This window comes from Triticum dicoccoides, chromosome 1A, assembly GCF_002162155.2.
Source record: "Triticum dicoccoides isolate Atlit2015 ecotype Zavitan chromosome 1A, WEW_v2.0, whole genome shotgun sequence".
Classification (NCBI taxonomy): Eukaryota; Viridiplantae; Streptophyta; class Magnoliopsida; order Poales; family Poaceae; genus Triticum; species Triticum dicoccoides.
The window spans coordinates 36,337,407-36,349,403 of NC_041380.1; the positions used below are offsets into that span (position 1 = coordinate 36,337,407).

Here is an 11,997-nt window from a genome sequence, read left to right on the forward strand (position 1 = left end):
TGGCGGCAGAGAGAACGCGAACTCCACGCTGCAGAGTTCGTCCGTACTAAGTTCAATTGTGCGGAACCCTCATGTTCAAAGCACTGCTTCGCAAGGAGACGAGTACTGAGAGAGCTTATTCTAGAGAGGAGGCTAAGCTGCAACAACTGGTGGTAGACTCGAACACTCCATTGTATGATGGTTGCAATCCTGAGGTGACCCGCTTGAGTTTCACGCTCCAACTCCTGAAGACGAAGGCTAAAAACAAATGGACCGACACTAGCCTCGATGAGCATCTCAAGTACCTAAAGGATGTTCTTCCCGCGGGGGATCTATGTCCTACTAGTGTGGATGAGGCCAAGAAGATCGTGTGCCCTCTTGATCTGCCACACGTTAGATACCATGCATGCATTAATGATTGCATAATTTATCGGAAGGAGAACGCAAAAAAAAACAAGTTCTCCACTGTGCAATGCTTCTCGATACAAGAAGGTCAGGAAGAAATCTCCCCAAAAAGTTGTATGGTACTTACAGATCACTCCCCGTCTCCAGCGGTATTTTGTAGATCCCAAGGAAGCAAAGATCATGCGCTGGCACACAGAGATGAAGAAGCCCGACGATGGAGATGATCCGAAGTTGAGACACGTCAAGGATGGAATCCAGTGGAGAGCGTTGAACGGCTTTTATCGGTATTTCGAATGTGATGCAAGGAACATCGTGCTCGGCGCGTGTACCGATGGCATGAATCTGTTTGGCAACCAGAACAACAACCATAGCACATGGCCCGTGTTTGTATGGATGTACAACCTCCCCCCTGGTTGTGCATGAAGTCGAAGTACATTCACATGAGCATGCTGATTCAAGGGCCAAGACAACCAGGAAATAATAATAATTTGTATCTGGGGCTACTTCAAGAGGAGTTAGACACATTATGGAAAACACCGGCCAAGACATGGGACGCCAGCAAAGACGAGTATTTCTACAGGAGAGCCGCGCTGATCACGATGGTGCACGACTATCTCAGTTACGAATATGTCGCAGGCCAGGTGTGCCATGGATATTGTGATTGCACGCGATGCATGGATGATATGACGTCTTAGCAGCTAACGTCAAGGAAAGATGGCGGCTCTAGGAAAATCGTGTACATGGGGCATCGAAGATGGCTCGAGAAGGACGGCCCGTGGAGATCTATTCAATGGTCACGCTGAGTATCGAGGACCTCCATGTAAGCGGAGCGGCGCCAAAATCGATGAGCTGTTGAAAAACTGGGAACAGTGCCCTGCGCCGGGAAACACGATGAAAAAGACGTCGGAGCCGTTACTGAAGGTATGGAAGACGAGGTCTGTGTTCTGGGACATGGAGAAAGTATCGCTCTAGCTTGGGGGAGGCTTAAGAGAATGTTATATTCATGCGCAATTCATGAGCTCTTATTATTCAGAATTTTTATGCTTGGCTTTCTCGTAATGATCAATCCATGATTGATACTTCTTGTGCTGGTTCTTTTATGAAGAAGACTATTGAATTCAGGTGGGATCTCTTAGAAAGAATTAAATGCAACTCTCAAGATTGGGAACTCGACAAAGGTAAAGTGTCAGGTATTAAGATTAAGTTTGATTGTGTTAAATCTTTTATGAACACCGATGCTTTTCAAAAGTTTAGCACTAAGTATGGACTTGACTCTGAGATAGTAGCCTCCTTTTGTGAATCTTTTGATACTGATGTTGATCTCCCTAAAAGAGGTGGTTTAAATATCATCCCCCTATTCAAGAATAAATCAAAGAACCAGTAGTTCCTAAAGAGGAAACTATCATTTACAATGTTGACCAGTTGTTCCTACTGCTTACATCGAGAAACCACCTTTTCCTGTTAAGATAAAGGAGCATGATATGGTTTCAACTGGGGCTCACAGAAGTAATATTAAAGCACCTAAACCCCCTGAGCTAATTAAAGTAGAAGCTAGTGTTGCTATGGTTAAAGATCTCTTGGTCGATAATGTTGATGGGCGTGTTATTTACTTCATCGGTGAAGTAGCAAGAATTGCTAAACCCAGTACAAAATACAAACATAGACATGTTTTAGGCATGCTTGTTGTCTCGATTAAAATAGGAGATGATTGTTATCATGGTTTATGTGATATGGGTGCTATCACCCCTCTTCTTCCCCCGACCTCTCCCGGCCGAAGAAGAAGCGCCCGCCGTTGGTGACTGCATACTGTCTATCAGCGCTCTTCGGAGGTGCTGGGGTGGAAGGGAAGCACCCCTCCCAGCACGCGCTGAGGAAGGAGCCTCGGAGCGCTCTGGACCCGGGCCCACCATCTGTCAATACCTACAGTGACAAAGAGTAAACGAAATTAGTACAACATAAAAAAATTGAACCTGACATGAATAATAATATGTATATAATTTAAGTGTATCATCATCATGAACATGATAAAAAATTGAATACCTAATAACATGAACTAATTAATAATCTTCATCATCTATAAATGCTCCAAGATCAATAAATGCATCATCATCATCACTATCAGTAATGACGTGCTCATCATCATCCTCAATAAATGCATCAACATGTGGGATGCCTCCTTTACATAATCGAACAAGCATTGACAGGTCATCCATAGCAGTAACCTCTTCTTGTTCCGGCTCTTCTTGTACCGGCTCAGGTGTGAAGTCGGATTCACTGTCGCTGTCTACTTCAATGTTCTGGGCTGAAGTAGAGCGGTTCTTGATACGTTTTCTGGAATGACGTGTTTCTTGGAAGAATTCTCCTTCATATGTGTCTAGGTTAATTTGAGGTTCATAATCCTCTTCATTGGGGGGAGGTGGTCTAACACGTGGTGGCACATCATAAACGACATCCCAACCATTAAGATTTGGATCACTTTGACAGGCCCACGGTAGATAGAAAACTTGGGTTGCCTGTTGAGCCATAATATAGACATCGGCAACATCCAAATGGGTGCTCTGTTTGATTTCGACTAGCCCTATATGTTCATGAGTCCTTCTAGTCTCCTTTGGCTAGAACCAATAAAATTTGAAGACTACGACGTTTGGTGGGTTTGCACCATAGAATAAAAGTTCATAAATTGCTTCAACTCTTCCATAATACTCGGTACCTCCTTCGCCAATAGCAGAGACACAACAATTTGTAAACTTTCGATCGGCCATAGATAGCTCTTTGCCATAGGTAAAAAAGCGATACCCTTTAATGTCGTATTTATCAAATGAACGAACCTTATAGTCAAAGCCATTAGCGACTTGTCTCAATTCGGCGTTCATAAACTGAATTAGCCTAAAAAATTATTACGAAAGAAGGATTGTTGCATTAGCCGCAAATTAGACGAAGAAATGAAATGGTCTAATGGAAATTGCCGTTTGTTTGAACCAAGAGATGAAACTAGGATAGTCGCCTCGTTGCTTTGCCAGAAGCTCATACTCTTCGACGGAATCCTTTTATATCACCGCTCCATACGAGAATTTGGCGACGTATCTACTATATCAAATATCCAGGAATAAGAGCAGTTCAAAGGTATTAGAAGTTGCGAAACAATGTACCGAGAACTTACTTGATGTACGGCCGCACTTCTGTTAGGTTGTTGAAGATATACAACGAAATGGCCCGCCATTCTTCGACATCCAACGAATAGGGATTAGAAGAACCGCCTGGTGCGGGCTTCCCTTTGAATAGGTTGAGGTTGGATCCACCCTTTTTAGGGTCGCCGGCATTGTACCGAGGCTTCGGATTATGAAAATGACGATTTTTGGCTTCGTAGTGTGATGTCATGAAGTTTGCCGCCTCCTCAGTAATGAATGCCTCGGCCATCGATGCTTCAATTCTACGTTTATTTTTACATTTTGCTCAAACCGTCATCTGCATCCTCTCTCTTGCGTAGCACCAAGGATTTTGCACGCCCCCCCCCCACCAATCGTGCCTCAGTCGGGAGATGCAAAATCAAGTGTTGCATTGGATTAAAGAGGCTCAGTGGAAAGATCTTCTCTAACTTGCAGATCAACTCCGGCACCAACTCTTCCATTTCTTCTAGCACGGCAGGCAATAGTTCTTTCGCACAAAGAACACGGAAGAAATAGCTCAGCTCGGCCTGTACTAGTCGTTCATCCTCAGGGATAAAGCCACGCAACATCACCGGCATTACCCGCTCAATTCATCTGTGCCAATCATGACTCTTGAGACCAAATATTTTCAATTTATCAAGACTCGCTCCCCTCTTTAGATTCTTTGCATACCCATCGGGCAACATCAACTACATTTTCACCCACAAGATAATTTTCCTCATAGCTGGCCTTCCAAGATTGAACCATGCCTTTGGCTTTGTCCAGTTCTACTTTCCTTTCAGTTCTTTCATGTTTTGTAACGGTCTATCACATAGCGCCTCTTGATCGACTCTAGCCTTAGTATTATCCTTTGACTTCCCCTTTATGCCGAACAATGTACCAAATAGGGCCTCGGCGATATTCTTTTCAGTGTGCATCACGTCGATGTTGTGTGGGCAAAGGAGGTCTTTGAAGTAAGGTAGATCCCACAAGCATGTCTTGTGAGTCCAGGCGTGTTCCGAGTTATACCCCTTGAAATACCCCGGACGCTCTGGATCTGGCTCGAGAGCATTTAACTGATCCAGGGTCTCTTGGCCTGTCAACGAAGGTGGTGCAGAGTTCTTGACAACTCTACCTTTGATGAAGTTCTTCTTGTCTTTCCTGAACTTATGGCGAGGATCCAGGAACTGTCTATGCAAGTCGAAGCAAGAAAACTTGCGACCGTCCTGAAGCCAACAAAACTCAACAGCTGCCTTGTATGTGGTGCACGGGAACCTTCGATGCACACACCAACCAACGAATAGCGCATACGTTGGCAAGTCATGCGTCGAGTACATGTACCAGACAAGCATTATGAAGTTCATTTGGCTAAAGGCGTCGTATGTCTTGAACCCATTATCCCAAGCTTCTTGTAATTCGTCCTTAAGCAGCTACATGTACACATTCATATTCTTCCCCGAATAGTTGGGCCCTGGAATTATCAACGTCAGGAAAATGTTCTTTCTTTGCATAATCTGTCCGGGGTGGAGATTGAGTGGAATGACAAATACGGGCCAACAATTGTATTGGGCTGCTGTCAGACCAAACACATTGAACCCATCTGTGATGATGGCGACTCGAGGATGCCTTGGATCTGCTGCTTTTTTCTCATGTAAGTCATCGAAGCGCTTCCACGCTTCACCATCCGATGTGTGTACCATCATCAGATTCCCATCTGCATCTAGTTTGGTTCTTTTGCCCATTTTGTGCCACGTCATCTGTCTGGTTGTCTCTTCGACCATGAAAAGACGTTGAAGTCTTGGTACGATTGGCATATACCGAAGAATAACGGGGATTTTGGTCTGCATCTTCTCACCCATACCGTTGTCTACCACAACATACCTGGAAGACTTGCAAATAGGACAATAGTTCAAGTCCGCATACTCAAACCTAAATAAGGCACATCCTTTCTCACAGGCATGTATCTTCTTATAGGGCATCTTAAGAGCACGGAGGATTTTGTCTGACTGGTACAGGTTTGCAGGCAGTACATGGACTTTGGGTAGAAAGCATCCAAATACTGTCATCATCGCATCGTAGCATTCTCTGCCTTAGTTGAATTGAGCCTTCAGAGCCATTATTTGTGAGATGGCATCCAGCTGACAAAGCTCAATGTGCTCATGGAGAGGACGTTTTGAAGACTCCAACATTTCATTGAAGGCCTTTGCAGATTCCTCCATCTCATCATTTGAGTCCCGAGCATCATCAAAGTTTTGCACCATGTCTTCCATCCCGGTACCATGCTTGTCGGTGCGACGACGAACCACCTCGGCTCTGGCAAGTTGGGCAGACTCACCATGAAATGTCCATACCGTATAACCAGGCGTAAAACCAAACTTCTGCAGGTTTTTACTCATTTCAAGCTCGTTCCGCCAATGATAGTTGTCGCGCCGGACATAGGGGCACCACCTTTCTCTCTGGCCATTTGCAAATGCGGCTCTCACAAACCCCTTGGTTTTTGTTAACCATTCATCGGTCATGTCTTCCTGACTAGTGTGACCGGTGTACATCCACGCACGATCACTCATATTGCATAGCTAGTGGACACACAAGATATATATACATAATTCAGCAAACCATATCCATCAGTTAATGGAGTTTGTCAGTTTTATTACGTCCATGCAACCTAGACGCTAATAGGTAAACATAGGTCCTATCCCACCCGAGTATGTGTAGATTGGGTTTGTTTTCCCATGCTCTGCTCCGGATCCGACGCAAAATTTCGGCAGCACCTCCCCGCTGCTCTCCTGATACACGTCTCGGCAATAAGCAGAGAGGATGTGTACCTGGAGAACAACAGGGAGGTACTGATGAAATTCTGCATCGGATCCGGAGCAGAGCATATGGGAAAACGAACCCAATCCACACATACTCGGGTTGTCCATGGATAACATTAGACAATTCGAAAGAAACACAGTTATAAATATGCAAATGCATGCATATTGTAACATCCCAAATTTTCAATTTGGAATGTTATACATTAGATCATCATTGCATATCATATTTTATTGCATTTTGGTTTGATCCTAGAAATTCTACGCAACTCAAGGACCCACGGAGAGAGTTGGGGATTCCGTTATTTTCATATTCGAATTTTCTCGAATTTTGAAAAGAGGACCGTTTGATTTTAATTATTTTCTCTATGAATATTTCTTTTATAAAAATAAAAAAGAGAGGATAAAATGACTTCCTCAAAAATAAAGAAATATCGTAGATTGAATATTAAAATCAATTACGATTTTTATTCAGAGTTTTATCGCTATTTTATTTGAATTAGGAAAAATATGCGTTTTTCAAAATTTCATTTTAGGCCCAAATAAATGTTCACCTTGTCCGGCCTATTTTAGAGGTAGGGGAAAATTTATTTCGGGATTTTTGGAGTCTGTTTAGTATTTCTTTTCTTTCTTTTTCTGCACGTCGGAATTGTTTTAAAAAAAAGTCAAACCGACTCCGGGTCATACCCGAGCGGGACTCCGCCCGGGGGGCCTTTATAAGCCGCCGCCCCGAGCCGCCGAAGCCCAATCCACGCCGCCGCACAAACCCTAACCCTAACCGCGCCCCGCCGCCGCGCCTCGCCGTCGCCACGCGCCGCCTCGCCAAAGCCCGCCCGCCGCCGCCGCCGTTCGCCGGACTTTTACCGGAGGTAGCCGTCGTTGCCGCCCCGGTTTTCGCGAGAGAATCGACAGTTTTTTTCTAAACCTAGATCCGTTTTTTTATAAATCTGGTTTGGTTTATTTTTTTGGTTTAGTTATTTAGCAAACGACCGTTCGTTAATTCGTTTTAACGAACGGTTTTCACAGTTTCGCCGTAGACAGCGAACTTTCATTCGTTAACCTGTTCGTCAGTTTTTCTTTTTCTTGGATTTTCCGCGATTATTTTTGATCGCGATTTCTGATCCGATTTTTGTTCTAGTATAACTTTTCGCTCGTTTATCGGAGTAAGGTGATTCAAGCACCTAGAGTTTCGTCTCGAAACCCTCTTTTTGTTTAACCAACTTAAACAAGATTTTGCTACTGTAAAATTTGACTTTAGTCCAGATTAGTAAACGAAGCTTATTTCTTTCGCCGTTTGAGTTTTGTTGCTTCGTTTGATTTGATTCTTTTTGCAAACCGGAGTTCTTAAGTTGAACTTTTTGGTTAGATCTCTTATTTGAGTTTTACTCGTGCCCTTGCTTGATTGCTTATTGTATGCTTGTTTGTTTGTGATAGAGTACCCGGAGTGTGAAGCGTGCTACTACGAGTCTCTAGGTTTCGCGGATCATCAGCAAGGCAAGTAACACCTTGATCATACCTCTTTACTACCTAGTTCTGTTGCATTAGATCAATCCTCAAACAATTGCATGGTTAGGATCTGATTAAATTGTGGGTTGGGAAGTAGATGAGGTAGTACCTATTCACCTGTTTATTATCAAACCTTGGGAGGTACTTCTACGTTGCTTATATTCCTATGTTATGCTCGTAGATGTGGATTGGGTTTGAGAGTATTCATGACAGATGTGAGTATTGTTAAATAATGGTTAACTTAAGGTGGCAACTTTAATACACATCTGGGTGGATTGAGGCACCTGGGGAATTCCAGTGATTGCTTGTATTTTTGGAAATCCCGGGGTACCGTGTGATTCTCCTATGGACTGCCACCCAGACTCAAAAGGATCATAAGATTATTCATGCTAGAAACTTCCGTGTGCAGCCACATGCCATTATGGGCTCTGGCATAGTTGAGTGAGTTGTGGGAAACTTTTCCATGATGGGCTAGCAGATGTAGGGGATTATAGGTGTACCGGCCTATCTATCAGTTAAGGGGACCTCTTCGGAAAGACTATGTCTCGGTCATCCGTTTCTCAAACATCTTGTAGTGCAAGAAAACCAACGGAGGATCGAGTCTTGCGGGGAAAAGTGCACAAACCTTTGTAGAGTGTACAAACTAATAATGGTTAGTTGTGTCCCCGGTTATGGACATCTTGAGTATCTAGTTCTTGGATTATCATGTGGATCTCATCACTCTTAATTATATAATTTGATTGGGGTTAATGATTATTTTTAATTGGGATTGAGATGGGGTTTACCATTCTCAATGTTTAACAACCACCATGATAGTTAAATAAAATTTATTCCTTTGTTGTAGGGAAAAATTGGCTTTTCGCAGAACATATTAACCATACAGCCTCCACCAGCCAAATATGCATGTAGTAATAGCATTATTCTGTTCATTACTCTTTTGTGTTACCTTGCCAGCATATTCCATGTGCTGACCTGTTTTCGGGCTGCAACGTATCATGTTGCAGACTTTTCAGATGACGAGTAAGGAGCCTTAGGTCGTGGTCTTTCACTCAGTGATGCCGTTGGAGTTGATGGACTCACTTTATCTTCCAAGCCTTGCGCTGTTATCGTATTAGATGGCCTTAAGCTTTGCATTGCACATGATGATTGATTCTCCTACTTGTTTGTGTATTTGCAAGCTTGGTGGAGATATTGCTTGTTATTGCCATGTTTGCTACTTGCCCCATGCCTATGATGATACAATGATCTTGGTTTGTGTTCGTACTTGCGATATGTCATGTGCATTGTCTATGCCTATTATTTGCTCCCATGATATGATTGCCATGATTTCCTCTAGTGTGTTGCATCTTCGCTCCACTAGTTTGCACGACTTGATTGCCTCGCACATGTTCCAAAATGGCTATATCATTTGTGTTGAGTGTCTCACTTTCTTCACCACAACCTATGCACATTATGCTTGGATTGTCTTGCACTTGCTTGTGTTTAGACATATCATCTTCTTTGGTGTTGTGGATGACTCTTATGCCTACCATAGACCGTTCGTTGAGAGTCTTATGCATGCTTGCTCTGAACTTGGGGTAGATGCTTATTCTCTTGCCACACATATGTGCATCATCTCTACCTCACATTTACATGCTTGTTTCCATGATGCTTTTCCATGTGCTCAACTTAGATGCTCAAATGCCATGCCACTCTTCTTTGTCAAACCATATGCTATGCTTGATGACAACACTTGTTGGGTGAATCACCTCTTGAATGCTTGGTTTTGCTTTAATGCCAACCACATTTGTTTTTCCAAGTGCTTGTTATCTTTGCTCCTTTTGAAGGAATTACAAGACGGTGCGACATTGGAGAGTGACCATTTCGAGCTTCCACATGACAAGTGCTTGGTGGTTGTCCACTTCTACACGGTGACGCCATCTCGTTACCATGGTGATGAAGATCACGATCCGTGGACGGATCTCTCCCAAGGGGGGGGGGAGATGATGCGGAGCATCCTTCGACCATCACCATGGACGTCACCCCGCCACCGCAAGCACGGAGAGGACCTGCGACGAGAGCTCACGCACGCACCATCGAAACCGAGGTTAACTCTTTCCTCTCCGAGTTTCATCCGGATTCACTTGAGAATGGGATTCTACCTCAAAGAGACGTGTTGTGCATTCTTAGGTGCCTCGGAGAGCGTCACGAGGAAGCACGGAGGAAACACCAAGTTCACCCGGAGACACATGGAGGAAGGAGAAGGAAGATGGGCACGAAGGAGTGGAGCCACTGGACACCGGGTGCCCGGCCGCCGAGTGTTGCTGGACCTGGCTGCCCCGGGTGCCCGGCCAGGAGGCCCCGGGTGCCCGGCCGCCCCAGCCTGGGCGTTGCCCGCCGCCCCGGGTGCCCGGCCACCCCGCTGGGCGCTGGCCCTTGCCTCCGGGTGCCCGGGCCGCGACCCCCGGGTGCCCGGCCTCGCTCCTGGGCTGCACCAACAGCCGCCCCGGGTGTCCGGGCTGTCAACCCCGGGTGCCCGGCCTCCTGCAGCCCACCCACGGCCGGTGGCCCAGACCGGTCCGGGTGCCCGGCCGGTTTTACCCTGGGTGCCCGGTCCCTCCTCCGGCTTGTTTTTATTTTAGTGACTCTTTGGTCCTTTGTAACCCCAACTCCTTCATAGGATTTGGGATGAACTCTACCATGTATCTTACTTCCCTTTGATTGTTCATGTACCTTGTGGATCTTGTGTGTTTGTTGGTCTAGTGGATGTGTGATTTTACTTGTTCTTGAGTGTTCCTCTTGTTTTCCCTCTTGTCTTCATCTGGTTCTTGGGGATTCCCCCTCCAATTCATGAAAGATCTTCACTTAGGGTTCCACCCTACAACACACCGTTTGAAGCATTGTACGGAAGGAGGTGCAGAACTCCGTTGTTGTGGGACGAAGTTGTAGACCGACAGTTGTTTGGACGAGATTTGATTAAAGAGTCTGAAGAGAAGGTTAAGCTGATTCGCGATAGACTCAAGGTAGCCCAGCCAGGCAGAAGAGCTATGCGGATTCTAAAAGCAAGGAGACAATTTACGAAGTTGGAGATAGAGTGTATCTTCGTGTATCCCCACTTCGAGGAGTGAAGCGCTTTGGAGTTAAGGGAAAGTTAGCGCCACGTTTTGTGGGACCATACAAGGTTTGGAACGTATGGGAGAAGTTGCTTACAAGTTAGAATTGCCCGAAGGATTGTCACGAGTTCACGATGTGTTCCACGTTTCTCAGTTGAAGAAATGCCACGCAGAGATGGCTGAAATTCCTTTGAGAGATACAGTGCCACTGGAATCGATACAGTTGGATAGCGATTTGACCTACGAGGAGAAGCCAGTCAAGATACTCGAGTTTGCCAGCCGAGTCACACGCAACAAGGTAATCAAGTTCTGCAAAGTTCAGTGGAGCCACCATACCGAGGATGAAGCCACCTGGGAACGAGAGGAAGACCTACAGAAGGATTACCCACACCTATTTTCTAGCCAACCCGAATCTCGAGGGCGAGATTCATCTTAAGGGGGGTAGGTTTGTAACATCCCAAATTTTCAATTTGGAATGTTATACATTAGATCATCATTCCATATCTTATTTTATTGCATTTTGGTTTGATCCTAGAAATTCTACGCAACTCAAGGACCCACGGAGAGAGTTGGGGATTTCGTTATTTTCATATTCGAGATTTCTCAAATTTTGAAAAGAGGATCGCTTGATTTTAATTATTTTCGCTTCGAACATTTCTTTTATAAAAATAGAAGAGAGAGGATAAAATGACTTCCTCAAAAATAAAGAAATATCGTAGATTTAATATTAAAATCAAATACAATTTTTTTCGGAGTTTTATCGCTATTTTATTTGAATTAGGAAAAATATGTGTTTTTTCAAAATTGTATTTTAGGCCCAAATAAATGTTCACCTTATCTGGCCTATTTTTATAGGACGGGGAAAATTTATTTCGGGATTTTTGGAGTCTGTTTAGTATTTCTCTTCTTCTTTTTCTGCACGTCGGAATTGTTTTTAAAAAAAGTCAAACCGACTCCGGACCGTACCCGAGCGGGACTCCGCCCGGGGGGCCTTTAGAAGCCGCTGCTCCGAGCCGCCGAAGCCCAACTCGCGCCGCCGCCCAAACCCTAAGCCTA

General features: G+C 44.7%; 1 protein-coding gene across 5 annotated transcripts in view; it reads right to left on the reverse strand.

The window, feature by feature from the left end:
- Window positions 1–1,724: 1,724 nt before the first annotated feature.
- The window catches only part of LOC119361418, a 23,812-nt gene continuing 13,539 nt past the window's right edge, over window positions 1,725–11,997 (reverse strand). For 4 of the 5 annotated variants that reach the window (XM_037626641.1, XM_037626645.1, XM_037626637.1 and 1 more), the window contains one exon: window positions 1,725–2,304. In XM_037626641.1, the coding sequence (XP_037482538.1) occupies window positions 2,125–2,304 (180 nt within the window). In that variant the 3' untranslated portion in view covers window positions 1,725–2,124. The remainder of the gene's footprint in view (window positions 2,305–11,997) is intronic. The other variant, XR_005172913.1, reaches the window with a different exon arrangement.